Source organism: Salvia splendens, chromosome 1, assembly GCF_004379255.2.
Source record: "Salvia splendens isolate huo1 chromosome 1, SspV2, whole genome shotgun sequence".
NCBI classification, from domain to species: domain Eukaryota; kingdom Viridiplantae; phylum Streptophyta; class Magnoliopsida; order Lamiales; family Lamiaceae; genus Salvia; species Salvia splendens.
The window spans coordinates 44,413,371-44,433,229 of NC_056032.1; the positions used below are offsets into that span (position 1 = coordinate 44,413,371).

Sequence of the window (19,859 nt, forward strand, 5' to 3'; positions counted from 1 at the left end):
ATTGCAAAATTTGTTAGTTATTTTTTTATAAATAAAAAAATTGAAGTATTGAAAAGAAGAAAAGAGAAAGTGGGATGGGCTGAAAAGGGTGCAACAATACACGTGGGGGGTTATGATTATATCAACTTCTTTTGCAATGCAAGCTTAGCTAACTTGGCTCACACACAACAAATGAGAATCCTATATAAAGCCATAAATACCTCATCCTTTCAACTTCCACTTTTGCCTTGATTAAGGGAATTTTGGTATTCCAATTTTTTGATAAAACAAGGGAATTAGTATTATTTAAATCATGAAGTATGATCAATTTTTACTACCAATATATCCTTATATATGCAAATGAATTCAATCACAAAATTTTAATTTTTTCCAATTGTCTTGTCTATATAAAAAAACGACTTACATATGAGTATTATCAAAAGACATTGTTCTGTATACGGATATAATACTTGCAAAAAAATGACACTAACAATATTTTAACAGTACTCGGTGATTTCAACAGTTATAATCGGATTCCATAATAAAGCAATAATTTTAGGTAGTAGTAGTAGTAGTAATAATTTTATTTCTCTTACAATTTGTTGTTTTATACATTCATGACCAAATTGTTTAAGTATTTATCGTGGCACAATTAATAAAGAGTCATTTTAGATAGTAATAAAGCTATTTTAATGAGTTTTCCAAAAATACATTATTGGGATGTATTATATATGTATGCCATTGAGTTTTAAGTCTTTCACATAGTAATAAGTATTCTAATTTTTTTTCCGAAAGATTTTTGCTTCTTAGATTATGTTTAGCTTTACATTCCAGCTGTTTTTTTTTTGTCGCTAACAGCACATAAATTATTGTACACTTCTCCATATTTATTTTATTCTTTTATGCTCAACACAATTTTCATCTAGGCTCTAGCTAACCAAGAAAACATTTTTTTTTAAGGAATCAACAAAAAGATTTCATCTTTCGTATATTGCAATTCAATTTTACATGAATGATCCGACCAATGTATTAGCTTTGAATTTTGCATCAATCAACGCAAGAATTTCCCAGTCCCATCCAAAACCGAGCCAGACCAGTTTTGACAGCTCAAGTCGAACAGAGGGTTCCCGATTGAACACGGACCTAAATACTACCAGTCGAGCCCAATCCGATAAAAAATTGGATTGGACTGGTTTTGACCAATCTACCCGCAACCATTATCCAACTCGGTTAGGAGCCACTGATAAAATGTAACAAAATTAAATTCATAACACAGATTCATCGCTATTCCAGTCATTACTAAGGTTTCTTCATTGGCATCACATTAAAGAGCATCGAAGCTAAAATACCGGTTATGTGGTCAAGCAAGAACTTACCCGCCGAATGCAGGAACAGTTGATGGTGCGCGTACGATGCCAGCGCTTTGAGGATCAAATTTATCTGTACAGTCAATATGAGAGAGCGGTCCTGTACAACGATGTATTATTGGGTAACAAGTAGTCTTCTTTCATCACTGTAGTCTTCAAAAGGCAACAGAATGATTTTTCCATCAAGATTGAGCTCCCTTGTTTCACCAGATTCAATCTGAACATGGTCTCCTCCAGCTTGTAAAGATTCGGAATCCATCAGCTGAATCTCCGACTCCATGATAGCTTTCAACCGGGCACGATCTCTGTCTTTTGGGTAAGTTCGATACAGGAAAGTGTATATGACGCAACACAAAGCCATTGGGAGAGCTATTGCAGCAAAAAGAGCCTTGGCCAAAGATGCAGCGTTTTCTCTATCAGTAGAGATGCCATCTGAACCTTCTGGAATGATGGGCTTATATCCATAGGCGTATTGAGCCAGTAGTCCGACTGTGGGAGGAGCGAATGATGAAAATACGGACTCAAAGGATCTGTCTAATGCGTAGATGCTTGTTCGAGATTTCTCTGGGACTATTTCTGCAAAAATTGAACTGTTTATGGCTAAGTCATTATGATATTCAACATCATAGAACGATAATGTGAACGAAATGCAAGCTCAATACTTGCCTCACAATGAAAAAGAAAGTTTCTTGAATGTCTTACTTGTTCGTGGCAGCTGCATTCCAAGATATGCAGAAACCCGTAATAAACATGACAATACCATGTACGAGCACAGTAGACGGATTGTTAGGCACTGCTAGCAAAACAATTGCAGAGAGAGGGATTCCAGATCCCGAGCTTATCTGTGACAATATTATCCGGCCAGAATCTGGGAGGCGCTTTGATAAGAAATCACCCATCATGCCTCCGAATACGCCACCAAGGGAGTTTGCCACGATGAATGTGCCCATGAGGGCAGCTGTCTTCTCGTGAGAGAAACCAGTTAGTTCCAACCACATCGGAGCAAACGACAAAGCTGACCAGGGAAACGAACCCATAACACCTTGAGCTACTATAATTTGAAAGGAAGGGATCCCGATCACTGATTTGGCTTCCTGAGCAAGGTCCTTCACATCCGATTTGAAGGACTTGCGGGGCGCTTGATCACTAGCGCTCGCGCCACCTTTCGGAAAGTGAGGGTCAATGGCGAATAACCAAACTAGAAAACCCACAATGACGCTGGCTATGCCAACAAGGTGAAAAGAAATCCTCCAGCCAGGGATTCCCATCAAAGTAATTGGAGCTATCAATAACGAGAGCAGTCCACCAATAACCGAACCAAGATTGCTGGTGAGCTGAAGCCACCCAAAAGCCGTACCACGGCTAGAATCATCGGTTGAATCAGCAACGAGGGACTGAATTGCCGGTGCAACAATGGCAAGGCCAATCCCGTTCAAAGCTCTCGATACTGCTACCTGGCAGAAAATTTTTTCGGGTTAATTACATCTCTATAAGGTTACCCTCCCACCCTGCACTCCTCAGCTTGCAATGCATTTAAACAAAGAAGTATTACAGCTGATAGACCGGAACAAGTCCTTCAGTCTCAAATCGTTTTTTGCAAGACTTTATTTCTTCAGATTGCCAAGAAGGGGACTGCAGCATAGAGACACAAGCTATCATTTTCACGTCATCTACTGACTCAAACTGATCATGGAAGAAGTTTAAAGAAGCATTGACAGAAACAATATCAAATGATTCACTAAAACAATACAGCATAAAAGAACTCAAAACTCGGTTTTAGTCTACACGAGCATTGGAAGCTTATCCTAGTCCACATGATTTTTCTACTAAGACAGCTTTGTCGATAAGTACCATCAAAATTTGCAACGGTTTCTTACGCCCGCAACTCGCTCATATGCACGTGTAACCCAAAATCACTACTTGTTTGTCCAATTTGGGCTGCGACAGCATAGTTTAGCATCATAGCTTCCTAGAGAGGCCGTAGACTGATGGAGACACAGGCAACATATATAAACCAAACACCATTTCTATACCTATAGGCGAGAAATTCTGTTGCTCAACCAATATAATCTTCTATAGCAGGTTCTCATTTCACAGAAATCTCAATGCTCCAAGATGTTTAGAAGAAATCACGTTGCTTTGCAAGTTTCCATTGACAAAATTTCCTAAAATGCAATGAAACACTTAAATATGTTGAGCTACAGAAACTGAATAATACTGATTGCACCAACAATTAATTCCACACAACAGTTAACACTTCAATCACAAGACCGGAACAGCAACACAATTCACAAACTAACAATCCCCAATTTTACCAACAAAACCTAAATTCAAGTAATTCAATAGCAAATCAACGAGGAATTCATCGAAAACCTGAAAGAAGGTGGACGAGAAGGCGACGAGGAAGGTTGCGGAAGACCAAAGGAATGCGCCGTATGCGATGACGTGGGCCCGATTATGCCGAGCCGCCAAGTAAGCGGCGACAGGGTAGCAAATTGCCTGCACCATCGATCGGAAGAGAGTGAGGAAGCCCAGGCCGGTTGGGCCGGAATGAAGAGCTTCCCCGACCTCTTTGTAGACTCCTGGTAACAGCGATTCGTCAGCTCTTTCCATTATTCCGGCGAGATTCACCAGCACAAGCGTCAGAGTTCCTGCCTTCATCCTCCACGAATTTGGGGATGTTTCTTCTAGGTTTGATATTTTATGATCTGCTTGTAGATTTGTCTGCTTATGGTAATTGCGTTGAATTGGAGTTTGTTATTTGTGGAAGAAGCAGCGGTGGAAGGCGGTGGCGGTGCGGTGGCGGATTGGTTGTCGGTAGTCAAAATGGAGTGACGAAAGGCGGGAATATTCCACGCGGCAAATGCCACGAAATGTTGAATTCGTAAAATATTTCTAGAAAGAGTTAGGGCACCCGCAACGCGTCAGGCGGGTATCCCGCGTTCCGTCACGGGGGAACGGGATGGCGGAGAGACGCGTTGCAGAGCTCCGTCCCGTCCCACGTTCCGTCCCTCCGAGACGCGTAACGCAACTTCTCGCCACGCGCCAAGGCGACGTGGTGAGCTCCCAGACCATGCGTGACGCCCACTCGCTGGCCCGCGAGTGGGATTCGTCACACTGACGCAATAATTCATTTTTTAAAAAAAAAAACAAATTTAAATATAAAAAAACAAAAATTTAAAATCCAAACGGTAATGTTACCGTTTTATAGCCGTTTTTCAAATTTTTTTATTTTTTTAATTATTTTACTCTATAAATACTCATATTTCATACTCATTTCACACACAAACACACATCTATTCCTTTCAAATCCTCTCTATTTCCACTCCAATTTTCATCTCAAACCAACTCTGTTTTTCTTCTACCAAATTTAATCAAACTAATGGATCCTTTTGAGCAAATGCGTCAAATAATGGAAGACGTGCAGCAGGCTTGTGAACCCAAAGCAAACTCTTTTTGCGCAGAAGCAGGAGGCTGCTCGCAAAGATGTGGAGAGGGCGTTCGGGGTTCTCCAAGCGTGCTTCAACATCATCAAAGCCCCGGCTCGTACGTGGTTCATGGAGAGCATGGTCGACATCATGTATACGTGCCCAAAATGAATGGAAAAATGAATTTGTTTAGAGGGTATTTTGGGGTGAAAATTGCATCAGGTACCAAAAATGTGATTCATAGGTACAAAAAACGATATAAAATAAAGATCAAGTACCATTTATGTAGTTCACAATTCTAGAAAAATACCACTACATCCGTTCCCTCATAGTTGAGTCAAAACTTTTGGGCACGGAGTTTAAAAAAAAGATGTTCAGTGTGTTAAATAAATAGATAAAAAAGTAAGAATGAGAAAAAAGTGGAGAGAGTAAAATAGAAACTGAATAAAGTAGAGAAAATAAAGTAACAGTGGCTAAAGTAAGAAAGAGACAAAAGTTACTATTTATGGAAATGACTCAACTATGAGGAAATTTCTCAAAATGAAAAAAACGACTCAATTATAAAGGAACGAAGGGAGTAATTAAATGATTTTTTGTACTAATTAAATGAAATTGGTAGCATAGCAATTTTAAAGTACACTTCCTTCTTATAAAAGTGAAGTGTAAGGGCACCCGCAATGCAGCGTCTCGCACTTGTTCCTCTTGAATACGATAACTGCCGCATTATTGGTCAGCATTTCAAGTTTTTAACGTAGTAGTACTTGTTAGTTGAGTCATGTTGTTCCTTGTTTCACAATATGTGCGTACATAATATTCGACCTTCTCGATCATAGCGCATCACATATACTTCGCAAAATATGAGTTTCTATTTTTCGATCGATTCAATAGAATCAATACTTTCAATTTTCTACCATTCAGTACCTTTAATAAAAGTTTGGTTATCTTAGGTTTTGTTCTAGTATTTTTTTTTTTACCATTTTAATAGTATATGATTTTGACTGCGTTGCTATATATAGATACTAAATAATGATATAGAAAACACATTGTTAATTACTAGTAGTAATATTTAATTTATAATGAAAATGTCATCTCATGTTTTTACTTACTTAATACTAGTAGCAATTGAAAGATTATCGATTCGAGCATATAATTTTTTTAAAAATAAAAAATCGCCTTACACAAAATAAGCCATTTATGTATACGAACACAAAATTTAATTAAATTATTTATACTCATTTTAGGGTTGAAACACCTAACTAAAAATATTCAACTCTTTATCATTATGAATACAATTCACAATTTTAAATTTTGATTAAGACTATATTGATTAGTTATTAATTTAATATAAAATAATAATTATTATTTATTAATTACTTACTAGTTTTTACTATTATAACAATAATACTATTATAATAATTAAATATAGTTATAACTATAATTATGATTAAGTATATTTAAATGATATTAAAAAATAAATTAATTATTAATTTATAACATCAAAATAATAATATTAATATTGATTAATAATAATAGTATAAAGAGTGAGAAGAATGAGAGAAGATATTATAATATCACTTTTGGTACTTAGTTTTGTGTATGCCCAAAATACCCGTTGTGACACAAATGGAAAAATGAATTTATTTAGAGGGTATTTTAGGGTGAAATTTGCATCAGGTACCAAAAATGTGATTTATAGGTATAAAAAATGATATAAAATAAAAATCAGGTACCATTTATGTAGTTCACTTTTCTAGAAAAATACTATTCCCTCTGTTCCCTCATAGTTGAGTCAAAACTTTTGGGCACGAGGTTTAAAAAAAAGGATATTGAGTGTGTTAAATAAATAGATAAAAAAGTAAGAATGAGAAAAAAGTAGAGAGAGTAAAATACAAAGTGAATAAAGTAGAGAAAATAAAGTAAGAGAGTGTAAAGTAAGAAAGAGACAAAAGTTACTATATATGGAAATGACTCAACTATGAAGAAACTTCCCAGAATGAAAAAAACGACTTAACTATGAGGGAACGAAAGAAGTAATTAAATGATTTTTTGTACTAATTAAATGAAATTGGTAGCATAGCAATTTTAAATTACACTTCCTAATAAAAGTGAAGTGTTAAGGGCACCCGCAATGCAGCGTGCTTGTTCCGCCTTAATACGATAATTGCCGCGTTATTGGTCAACATTTCAAGTTTTTAACGTAGTAGTACTTGTTAGTTGAGTCATGTTGTTCCTTGTTTCACAATATGTGCGTACATAATATTCGACCTTCTCGATCATAGCGCATCACATATACTTCGCAAAATATGAGTTTCTATTTTTCGACCGGTTCAATAGAATCAATACTTTCAATTTTCTACCATTCCGTACCTTTAATAAAAATTTGGTTATCTTAGGTTTTGTTCTAGAATTTTTTTTTACCATTTTAATAGTATATGATTTTGACTGCGTTGCTATATATAGATACTAAATAATGATATAGAAAACACATTGTTAATTACTAGTAGTAATATTTAATTTATAATGAAAATGTCATCTCATGTTTTTACTTACTTAATACTAGTAGCAATTGAAAGATTATCGATTCGAGCATATAATTTTTTTTAAAATAAAAAATCGCCTTACACAAAATAAGCCATTTATGTATACGAACACAAACCTCATTTTTTCCAATAAATAACCGACTTTGCTTGTATATTAATTGCAAACAAAAACAGAAGCGTGGTCCTAAAGTCTAGTTGCATTATGTGACAATTGCGCATCAAAGAAAACGTGACTATTGTCTAATTAAAATTGAAAAAAGTCAGACAATGCCATTTTGGGCCGTCATTTTGGACTTTTCATGTACCGTACGATGTTTGACCCATTACAATGGCCCATTAGTAATGATAGTATGACTCCATATATTTTGTTTATAAAAAATAATGAGTGTATAGTGTGCTAATATAAAATGAGTTCCTAGTTATGAAATTATTGTTCTGTAAGAAATAAAATTTGGGTAAATATACGAAAATTATCACATAGTGGGTACATCGCAATTCGACGGGAATATTAAATGTAGGCAATAAAGATACTCATATTTTCATTTATATGCTATATAACATTTTCTTTAAGATACATCGTTTTCGACCATTGTATTTTGCTAATAGTGATCACGATCCCATTAAGTTCGATTTTAGGAACTGCCGTTGCACTATCTTGACCTTCCAATACCGACAATTATATTTATATTTAAAATGCCACAAGTTTTGTTTTCAATTTCCATCATTAATGTAGATCTAGTAATTATATTCAATGATATTTTCTCGTGGCATATATATTTGACTCTCGTTTTGCTCACACATTTCGAGTTTGAGTTTGAATTTTATATATGGGCATAGCTATTCAACTTTTTTTATAACAAGAAAATTATGAAATTGAAATGTTGATTTTTAACAATAAGACATCTTTTTGGCATGGGGCGTGTCAACATGGATTCTTCTATTGGCCACGTAAGACCTCCTTGCTAACCTAGAATTAAAATAGTAGGATTATTTAATTTCACCCAAATTTAAAAATGGTGACTAATTAATTCTACATGTTTAAAATGATGTTGTGTTTACAAATATAGGTGATAGACACAATTGGGAGTTATATTTGTCAATGTCACGTTTTGGAATAAATCGTGTGCCGACTAGTTGATGGAGTGTTTGTTTATAAAATAATACTAATATATTGATGCTTTAAAAGGAATATATGTAATATGTTGGACCTTTTATTTTCTCCTCTACTCATCATAATTTACTATTGAGATTTTACAATTGAGATTTCTTTGTCAAACATACTCAAATTTGACATGTGTAACAGTAATTGCGTTGGACATGGTAATTAATGGGAGTTAACAAAGTTGGCTACTGAATTCATTAATAATGCTAAGATAAATTTTGAGAGCTATACCTATACATCAATTGGGACACAACTAAAAATATCAAAATTGTGGGGTAACAAATTTAAACTCAATCTATAGTAAATAGCTTAAACATTTATAGCCCATCTTTATTTACTACTATGTCATTTATGACCTTTTACCCTAACTTTAATTGGAGGATGTTAAAAATGTACAACTCTTCTAGTCCATAATACTTCAAAATTCCAATTTACACTTTATTATAATTTTTTATATATTATAAAAAAATTTAATTAGGTTGATGATCAAATAGAAAATTTCTTTTTCGCATTTATATAAATTTGATATGGCACCTTAAATTTAATGTTAGTGGACTAGGGTTTCATAATATTTTTTAAAGTTAATAAAATAGGTTATATGATGCATAGATAAATATAATATGTCAACTTTGTACTATTTTGGTTAGGAAATTAAATAGTTATAAATTCTCATCAAAGAGTTATTAATTAACTCCTTGCAACTTACCGTAATATTTAAGCTATATATATGATTTTGATGTGTCTAATAATTGTTTTTTACTCCACACTATATGTTGAAAAACATTCGCATTTAACTAATGTATATGTGCCCAAACGTGAACGTCAAATTCATTATATTATTGACCCAAAAGATTCTCATTTGTTCTTATAAAGCTTAGTTTTATTTTTTAATTGAATTATTACCTACAGATTTGATCTACAAATGTTTAGTGGGGATTCTAAATATGTAAATAATAATAATAATAATAATAATAATAATAACCATCAATTTCACTAACTAATTAATTCACCTTATATTTTAGTAATATATATACTTATAAATTTTATAACCTCGCCAAATTATTTCATATAAATTTCACTATTCCTTTTTTAACCTCACCACATTTATAAGACCAATTTCATTTAAAACTAATGTAAAATTCACAATCACACTATTGAGGTGATTCGAACTCTCAGTTTTTTGGTTAGAGAAATTAATTTTTATAATACCTGTCATTTTAATGTTTAGCAATTAAAATATGTAAAATAAAAAAGGTGAATAATTGATAAATAAAAATATTATAGGACAAAATAAAACTAAAAAAGTGAAGGACAACGGTCAAGTTGATCAGCACACGAGGTCCATCAATAGTATTTAGGTTTTGCAAAAACATATATAAAATGAAAATGTCACACGTGCAAAGAGAGTGGGAAAAATTGAAAAAATGAGAGAAACGTTCATATATAATTGCAAAAGCTACACCAATTTTCTCTATTTCTCAAGAAGTTGGGCCCCACCAAACCATGTCACATGTCACCATATATTAATAATTATGTGTATATCTTATCAAAAATTGGGGAGGCCCCAAATCTCTTCAAATTCTCCACGGTAATCATAGTCTAATCTTTCATTTCATGTCATTTTATATCCTCTTTTTTTCTAAATTTTTTCTTTATTTTATTCAATCTTTAGAGAATCTTAGGTTTAGTATCTTCAATTATTAACTATATGCCCCCCCCCCCCCCACCATAATATTTGTTACTCTAACAAACTGTGAAAAAGCTTCAAATAAAAGAAGGAAGATAAGAAGATAGAAGAATATAAATATGATAGTTGACATTATTTTTGCATGGAATATTAATTAATGTCATTTAGCATAATTGGCCACCATTATTTTTGTAATATCGTCGCATGTATTTAAACAAATAAATATTTGAACAATATTGTACATATGAAAATTGACACATGAGAATTGGTAAGCCTTTATCAAAAATATATAAAGATAAAAGCGAACATGATGTTCCACTTTAAGGGGCATAGTGTTTTTTAATTGCAAGAATATTTGTTTATTGCTTGATCTCTAAAATCTCATACGTTGCAAACAAAACTGTTGGAGTATAATCTCACAATCACCGTTGGATGCAGCAAGCTAAAATCAATGTCATTCTCAACAGCTGCAGATTTGTTAGAGGTTGAGCTCGTTCAAGATTTTATTGAGCTCGGCATTTTATTGAGCTCGGCATTTTATTGAGCTCGGCATTTTATTGAGCTCGGCATCATGCAGCACTTCGGCATGTTGATGCAAACCAAGAAACGGGAAGTAGCCGTTGGAACAGTTATAACTGGTTTGTTAACTAACATCTCAAGAGAGCCGTTGGAGGATGAAGGGACTGATATAAAGCAGACGAAGGCTGCATCTGGAAAAGTTAATCAGCTACTTCGATATTCAAGAAAAGAGTCTCCAAACTATCACTTGATTAGTTCTTGGTTTAGAATTAGATTAGAGGTGTTGAGTTCTTGGAGAGAGTTCTTGAGTAATTGTAAATCTCTGCATATTTCTCAATATACTGAATCATATTGCCTTTGGCCGTGGACGTAGATCTTACGATCGAACCACGTAAAACTCTAGTGTTCTTTCTTTTTCCGCATGGTTGTTGTTATCATCGATCTTTTGCATACTTTCATAACAAGTGGCGCCGTCTGTGGGAAACGCAATCGGAGTTGATATCGATGTCGACGACGAGGTTCGAAGCGGAGAAATTCTCGGGGAAGAATGACTTTGGTCTGTGGCAGATCAAGATGAAGGCTCTGTTGATCCAGCAAGGGCTCGATGAAGCGATCGAGCCAATTGATCCGAAGGGGAAAGAAAAAGAAGATCTCGATGAGAAGAGCGTGAGGAAGAAGGCTGAGATTGCCAAGAAAGCCCATAGCGCCATTATTCTCAATCTCACGGACAAGGTGTTGCGCGAGGTTGCGAAGGAAACCACGGCGCATGGGGTATGGACGAAGCTCGAAGCGCTGTACATGACCAAGTCGCTTGCTAATCGCCTATACATGAAGCAGCGCCTCTTTTCATACAAGATTCTTGAAGACCGACCCTTCGCAGAGCAGATTGATGATTTCAGCAAGAATCTGGATGATTTGGAGAATGTAGATGGCCCCATGAAGAATGAAGACAAGGCCATCTTGCTCTTGAATGCTCTTCCCAAAACATTCCAGCATCTTAAAGATGCAATGCTGTTTGGCCGGAATGCAGAATCTGGCATCACATATGAAGAAGTTCAGTGTGCTCTTCGATCAAAGGAGCTGGAAAAGAACTCTTCGACGACAAATGAAGGAAGTGGCAGTCAAGCCTTGAATGTAAAGGCTTTCAAAGGCAAGAAAAAGAAATTCAATCAGAATCAAAAGCCTAAGTATCAGAAGCAAAATGAGGAGAAGCGAAGCTGTCATTACTGCAAGAAACCTGGGCATCTCAAAAGGGATTGCTACTCGTGGATAAGGAAGCAAAACGAAGAGAAGGCTACCCAAAATCAGGCTGATCTTGCAGAAGACACAGATCCACCCCAGATCATGAATGTGGTGAGCGGTGGGATAGAGAGTTCTTGGATAATGGACTCCGGGTGCAGCTTCCATATTTGTTCCAACAAAGCTTGGTTTGAAAACCTTTCTGAGGCAACCGGGTCAGTAATGTTGGGGAATGATCAGATGTGCTACATCAAAGGCATTGGAGATATCAGATTGAGAGCTCATGATGGATCAACAAAACTGCTTACTCAAGTCAGGTACATTCCTGAGATTAAGAGGAATTTGATTTCACTTGGCATGCTTGAATCTAGAGGTTTCAGGTTTTCTTCTGAGAAAGGCTATATGAATGTCTCACTTAATGGAAAAATCTTGCTGATTGCTGAGAGAAGAAACAGTTTATACTATCTAGTAGCAGAAACTGTTGTTGCTTCAGTGAATCTTGCAGAGGACTCTGATATGAGTCTGTGGCACAAGAGGCTCGGCCATCTTGGAGAAAGTGGGATGAGAGAACTGATCCAGAAAGGGGTCATTCCGGCTGGAAGTGATCAGAGGTTCAAGGAATGTGAACACTGTGCTCTGGGAAAGAGCAAGAAGCTACCATACAAGGCTGGTAAACACACCTCCAAATTACCTCTTGACTATGCGCATTGTGATTTATGGGGTCCAGCTCAGCCTGCTTCTATGGGAGGAGGCAGGTATTTCATGTCGATAATAGATGATTATAGCAGAAAAGTCTGGATATACATCCTAAAGCAGAAGTCACAAGCTTTTGAAAAATTCAGAGAATGGTGCACAGAGATGAAGCTGAAGAAATCCACCACTCTCAAGTGCTTGAGGACTGATAACGGGCTGGAGTTCTTATCTGAAGATTTTGAGTCTTTCTGCAAATCAAATGGGATACAAAGGCATAGGACAGTCCCGGCTAATCCGCAACAAAACGGAGTTGCTGAAAGAATGAACCGAACACTCCTCGATAGAGTCAGATGCATGCTTTTATCATCAGGCTTGCCAAAGATGTTCTGGGGGGAGGCAGTGTGTACTGCTGCGGTGCTAATTAACAGTTCTCCATCATCAGCTATAGGAAATGAAATCCCAGATGTCAGATGGTATGGTGGAGATAGAGAGTACAATCAGTTCAAGGTGTTCGGTTGTAGAGCATATGCCCACTGCAAGCAGGGAAAGCTTGATGCAAGGGCTCAGAAATGTGTGATGGTTGGGTACCAACATGGAGTAAAAGGGTACAGGTTGTGGTGCACTGAAGAGGGGAACAAGAAGATAATTGTGAGCCGAGATGTGGTCTTCCATGAGCATCATATGCCATTCTTGAAGACTGAGGATCAGATGGGTGAAAGAGTATCTATTGATCAAGAAGTTCAGCATGGCCAGCCACCACCTAGTGATCCAGATGATCAGAATGGAGGTGGAGCTTCAAGTTCCCATAAAGCTTCAAGTCCACAGCAACCCCAGCAACGAGATCAGATTGATGATGATCAGAGATCACATATTATAGCCAGGGACAGAAACAGAAGAGAGATCAGAAAGCCAGCCAGGTTCAGTGATTATGAGATGAGTTTTTTTGCTCTCTGTGTTGCTGAGGTATTGGAGTGCTTAGAGCCATCCACCTATGCTGAAGCTATGTCGAGTAAGGAAAAGGAGAAATGGCTTGCAGCTATGAGAGAAGAGATCCAGTCACTACTCAAAAACCATACTTGGATTTTGGTGAAGAATCCAGGGACCCAAAAGCTTATTAGCTGCAAATGGATCTTCAAGATGAAGATTGAAGTTGGTGAAGTTGAGAGTGTCAGATTTAAGGCACGGCTTGTTGCTAGAGGATTCACTCAAGAAGAGGGGATTGATTATAATGATGTGTTCTCTCCGGTTGTAAAACACAGTTCCATCAGGATATTGCTTGCTCTTGTTGCAAAGTATGATTGGGAGTTACACCAACTCGATGTCAAGACAGCCTTCTTGCATGGTGAACTTGAAGAAACAATATATATGCATCAACCCGAGGGGTTCATGGAGGCTGGGAATGAAGACAAAGTGTGTTTGCTCAAGAGAAGTTTGTATGGATTGAAGCAAAGTAGTAGGCAGTGGTATCTCAAGTTTGATGAGCATATGATGAGTATTGGTTTCAGAAAATCGCAGTATGATAGCTGTGTTTACATCAGAGAAAGGAATGGTGTACCAATTGCTTTTCTACTTTTGTATGTTGATGATATGCTTGTGGCAGGAGCAGATCTGGGAGTGATTGAGAGAATCAAGGCTGAACTGGAATCCAAGTTTGAAATGAAGGATCTTGGAAATGCAAGGAGAATCCTTGGCATGGATATACTGAGGGATAGGCCAAAGAGAGAGCTCAGGTTGTTGCAGAGGAATTACATCCAGAGAGTTTTGAAGAAATTTCAGGCTGATGACTTCAAACCTGTCTCTACACCATTGGCTGCTCACTTTAAGTTGAGCATGGATCAGAAACCAAAGAATGACTCAGAGAGGAAAGAGCTGAGCAAGATACCTTATGCAAACATCATAGGAAGCATAATGTACACAATGCTATGCACAAGACCAGATTTGGCTCAGGCTATAAGTGTTACTAGCCGTTTTATGTCAGACCATGGGAGAGAGCATTGGATAGCATTGAAGTGGTTGCTCAGATACTTGAAGGGTGCTTCAGATTATGGTCTGTTGTACAAGGCAGATTGTAAGGATCAAGGTGGAGCACTGGTGGGGTTTTGCGATTCTGATTATGCATCAAATAGAGATAATAGGAGATCTCAAACTGGATATGTGTTCACCCTAAATGGCACTGCTATAAGCTGGAAATCTGGATTACAACATGTGGTTGCTTTATCTACTACGGAAGCTGAGTACATGGCAATGACAGAGGCTGTGAAAGAAGCAATATGGCTGAAGGGAATCCTAGAAGATTTTGGGGAGAAGCAAGACACAGTGGAGATAAACTGTGACAGCAGCAGCGCCTTATGCCTTGCCAAACACCAAGTGTTTCACGAAAGAAGTAAGCACATAGATGTGCGGATGCACTTCATAAGGGATGAAATACAGAGAGGTGAAGTCAAGATGGTGAAAATATCTACTGAGCATAATGCGGCTGATATGTTGACAAAGCCGTTGCCAGCCATGAAGTTTAAATACTGCTTGGGGCTGGTGGGACTTGTGGAGTGATGAGTTTGAGATTTTTGTCAGAGGATTATGATTCATTGTTGATTCTGAGATTAAGGTGGAGTTTGTTGGAGTATAATCTCACAATCACCGTTGGATGCAGCAAGCTAAAATCAATGTCATTCTCAACAGCTGCAGATTTGTTAGAGGTTGAGCTCGTTCAAGATTTTATTGAGCTCGGCATTTTATTGAGCTCGGCATTTTATTGAGCTCGGCATCATGCAGCACTTCGGCATGTTGATGCAAACCAAGAAACGGGAAGTAGCCGTTGGAACAGTTATAACTGGTTTGTTAACTAACATCTCAAGAGAGCCGTTGGAGGATGAAGGGACTGATATAAAGCAGACGAAGGCTGCATCTGGAAAAGTTAATCAGCTACTTCGATATTCAAGAAAAGAGTCTCCAAACTATCACTTGATTAGTTCTTGGTTTAGAATTAGATTAGAGGTGTTGAGTTCTTGGAGAGAGTTCTTGAGTAATTGTAAATCTCTGCATATTTCTCAATATACTGAATCATATTGCCTTTGGCCGTGGACGTAGATCTTACGATCGAACCACGTAAAACTCTAGTGTTCTTTCTTTTTCCGCATGGTTGTTGTTATCATCGATCTTTTGCATACTTTCATAACAAAAACAAATGTGGAGCCAAACATGTTGTTATATATTTATAATAATAACAATAACAATAACAGTTATAATTACTATTTTATATGTATCAGTATATTTTATAAATTTGTAGCTACAATTGGTTGTCTTTTATTGGCAGATTAAATTGAGCTAAACACAGCTTGAATGCAGATATAGTAGATATTATATAACTTTGAACATGAAAATATATAAGCTTCACATAAATTAATATGAACAATTGCAATAATGTACGTATATACAATTTCTAAAATGATTGGTTAATTATCTTCTACTCCCTCCGTCCATTAATAAACATCATATTTTATCATTTTCATCCGTCCACCAATAAATATTCTATATTTTTTTTTTTTTTTGATAATAGATCTTAGATTCCACTAACTATATTTCATTCATATTTTATTATAAAATTAATATATTAAATTATGATTTATTTTTGATTAACTTTTTTCTATCTATTTTTTATATATTTTTAAAAATTTGTGTTATGTAAAATGTGGACTTGTTAGGGTGGATGGAAAGAGTTATTAAACTTTTTTACCGACTAGATATGTTGTAATCATTTGTCATCATAGTTAGAGTAATTAATTGCACACTCATTTTTACATCAATTTCAACAAACTCGTGCAGCACACATAATGATTAAATTGCAGTGCACATGCCAGGCTACAATTTTCAGATGTCATATTTCCATATTTTTTTGTCATTTAAATTTATGCATGAAAATTTAATGCTTTTTTTAATAATAGTACACTCTCCGTCCAGCTCAAGTGATTAATTTCTTTTTGGCCGTTGTTTTGTGAAGATAATAATAAATAATTAAAGTGGAGAGAAAGTAAAGTAAGAAATATGTAGAAGAGAGTCGTATATACATTATTATATTAATTATTTTACTTTTTCTCCACTTTAACTATTTATTTTCATTTTCCTCAAACATGTGACGAAAAGCAGTCAATCACTTGATATGAGACGGGGAGAGTAGTAAGTAGTAAATAATTGGATATGAGTATGCTTTTTATTCACGATGATTTATACAAAAAAGTTTGCATAACGCATTCAAAATCATAATTCATGTCACCCATATATTGGATTATAAAATATTCCAATTTATTAAATAAATTATAAATACACCAAAATAATTTTCTCGGTGTTATCTATAGGATTTAGGATTTTGTGAAACTGAAATTAGAAATACATGAGTTTCCACATTTAATTTATCAGTCTAGCTCAAAATCATCATTCGTATATATCCACATTTGATATTCTATTTTTGGGCATATATTTTGACGCTTTTATTCGTAACATATACTTATATAAGAGAATCAAATTAGCATGTCTATAGAATGATGCGACAACGTTCACACAAATAAGTATGATATTTATTGATAATCTTAATTGCATAGTATAAATATCAAATAGTAACACATTATCACATACTCCTATTTCCACGGTTGATAAATGCATGGGAACCGTATAATACTGAAATATATCAATCTGTTCATTCATTTATATCATATAGTACTCCATATATAAATTATTTACAACGTACAATATGTGAAATATACAACGAAATAAAGATATGAGAAGTTTCTCAAATCATTATATATTTATATTTTGCATGGGTTATTATATTAAAAGCAAGATATGTATACACACTTCACTATCTTTTGTAAGATTACTCCAAATGACATAAAACTCATTAAATGATTTTTTATTTTGCTGATATCTTCTAGTAGAAAATATATAGTTGACTCTGCAAAATTTGAAAGTTTGTCATTTGTGGTTATCTGATCAATAGTACTTTATTTATATTTATTGATATATGTGGTTATTTGATTTTATCTCAATAGTTTGTTGTAATTATTATTTAGAACTTCTTTCGGCGTGAAGATATTGTAAGTTTATTTTTCCTATAATTATTTTTGCCTATAATGATATTGGATACAGAATTTATTTTTGCCTATAATTATTTTTGTCTTGAACTGATGATTTAAACACACCTCCACAATAAAGTTTATTTTGCAATGGCGAAATCGTCTCAGGTTGATGACGTCTTTTAAATCAAAATTTGAAAAATCTAATAAAACTTAAATTAGAATGTCATTTACAAATATGACAAATATGCAGTAATAACTAATAAAATGTAAAAACTCTGTTACTTCCAATCCTATTTCTTTATTTATATCTATAATTAGCTATCTTGCATAACAATTTAAAACTATAATATCTGAAAATGACTTTGAAAATTAATTTTGTCGCAGTCCTAATACACTGTATTTGGACGTGGCACGAGCTAATACAACCCACATTATTTTATGTATATTCTCCAATTTATCCCTTTCTATCAAATGGGGGTTGGTGGGAAGAAAAAATAAGATAATGAAAAATAGTAGATTTATTTATTTATGAAAATTTGAAGCTCCAAAAACATCATCTTCTTGTGTTCTAATCCATCTTACATTTCACTTTCTTATCAGTATCAAAAGATTAATTAATACGAAAAACATATTCATAAATAATTGGACCTTGAGATATTTAAAAGAACAGTAAAGCAGCCGCATCACAGTACTACAATTATCAATAAAAATTTATAAAAAATCCCAAAAATCACGGTAAAGGGTGATAATAAACAGTACTATCATAAAATTAAAACCAAAAAAATATCCATGTATACAAATATATTAATTAACGTACTAATCCGTAATTACTTCAACTTAATCTACAAATAAAGAAAAAAAATATTGATTTAATCGGAAGGACAAATCCATGAAGCAACTGTACCTTCAGCAGTGGACGAAGCAGCATTCTCCATTCCTTTTTCTGCAACATTCAAATTGTAATTCTGCGATCCACCGCTGTTTATATTGTTGTTGTTGAATTCAGGCAGATTTTGTTGAATCGGATCGTTATTCCTCACCGTTTCGCCGCTTTTCCACATGCTCAGATCGTCGTGTTGCGCCGCGGCGGAGGAGGCGGATGCGCCGCCGTCGCGGTTGAGGAAGCCGCTCAAATTCGAGAAATTCATTTGTGGAGTAATAATGCTGTGGTGTTGGTAGAGCTGGAAATTGTTCGGACTGACGTTCGATGTGGACGCGGTGTTGTTGTTGTTTGCGATCATCGTCGGAACTATGGCGTCGATCATTGTGGAGTTCAGAAATTGAGGTGGCGGCGCGGCGGAGGTGGAGGAGGAGAACGGGGAGAGGATCTTATGCGCGGCGGGGCGAAGCGGGTAGAGAGGCCCGAGGCCGTCCAGATGCACGGCGGATCTCAACGCCGATGCGGCGGAGAACAGATCGAGCCGCCGCGAGTACGGCGAACCGCCGGAGAACGGCGCGGCGGGGATGCCGGTGAACTCCTGCACCATTTGCCTGAAATTGGTGGTGTCAGTGGTGAGCACCGTCGTCGGCGCCCGCCGCGACGCTCGCGTCCGCTTCTTAAGGTTTCTCGCCTGCTGCGGCGGCGGCGGAGCCGCCGCAACCTGCTGCGGCCGCGCCGGCCGCGCCGAATTCCCGAGATTCGCGACGGATTGATTCTCCGATCTCAATCCCCTCGACCAAATCAGATCGCCGTCGTTGACGTTGGCGTTGGCGTATCCCCCGGCGTGATCGAGGCTCTGCGTGAGATTAGGGTCGAAGAAATTGGGGCTTTGATGAGAGAGAAACTGCGGCGCGGTAATTCCGCCGAAATTGTTCGGAGCGGTGAGGAAAGAGGAGCTGGAATCGAATTCCTGATCATCGCCGCCGCTTGACGACTGCATACTCCCGCTATTGCCGGAATCCATGGCTCAATCAATTTCTAGAGAGAGAGAGAGAGAGAGGGAGAGGTGCTTAAAGTCTTAAAGATGGTGTTATTGATGGAGTTGGTAAACCAGCAGCAGCAAGCAGAAATTGATGGTTGCAAAAGTTGAAGAGAAAAAGGGGAGAGAATCTGAGGAAAACTGCATGTAAAAGGTAAGATCACACCATCTCTTCCAAATCAGACAAAAAAAAAGCTTCACATATATAAGCATAAATATCACACTCACACAAACACACATCTATCTAAGAATGAGTT

At 36.2% G+C, this 19,859-nt stretch overlaps 2 protein-coding genes across 2 annotated transcripts; both read right to left on the reverse strand.

Annotated features, from left to right (window-relative positions):
• Positions 1-1,008: 1,008 nt before the first annotated feature.
• On the reverse strand, positions 1,009-4,194 carry LOC121801459 (protein spinster-like). Its single transcript, XM_042200956.1, has 3 exons — positions 3,720-4,194; positions 2,049-2,800; positions 1,009-1,936 (listed from the first exon to the last, which is right to left on the reverse strand). Exons 1-3 carry the CDS (start codon positions 4,005-4,007, stop codon positions 1,462-1,464), a joined length of 1,515 nt encoding a protein of 504 aa, XP_042056890.1. The 5' UTR covers positions 4,008-4,194; the 3' UTR covers positions 1,009-1,461.
• A 14,358-nt stretch (positions 4,195-18,552) lies between these two features.
• On the reverse strand, positions 18,553-19,587 carry LOC121792492. The gene has a single exon (XM_042190470.1). It carries the CDS (start codon positions 19,585-19,587, stop codon positions 18,553-18,555), a length of 1,035 nt encoding a protein of 344 aa, XP_042046404.1.
• Between the last annotated feature and the right edge of the window lie 272 nt (positions 19,588-19,859).

What these genes read in the sequence shown, in the direction of transcription:
- LOC121801459 (XM_042200956.1), bottom strand. Translation starts at nt 4,007, where the DNA reads ATGAAGGCAGGAACTCTGACGCTTGTGCTGGTGAATCTCGCCGGAATA. An exon ending in TCTCGTCCACCTTCTTTCAG is followed by an intron (nt 2,801 to 3,719) that starts GTTTTCGATGAA and finishes ATTTTCTGCCAG; the next exon opens with GTAGCAGTATCGAGAGCTTT. An exon ending in AATGCAGCTGCCACGAACAA is followed by an intron (nt 1,937 to 2,048) that starts GTAAGACATTCA and finishes AGCCATAAACAG; the next exon opens with TTCAATTTTTGCAGAAATAG.
- LOC121792492 (XM_042190470.1), bottom strand. Translation starts at nt 19,587, where the DNA reads ATGGATTCCGGCAATAGCGGGAGTATGCAGTCGTCAAGCGGCGGCGAT.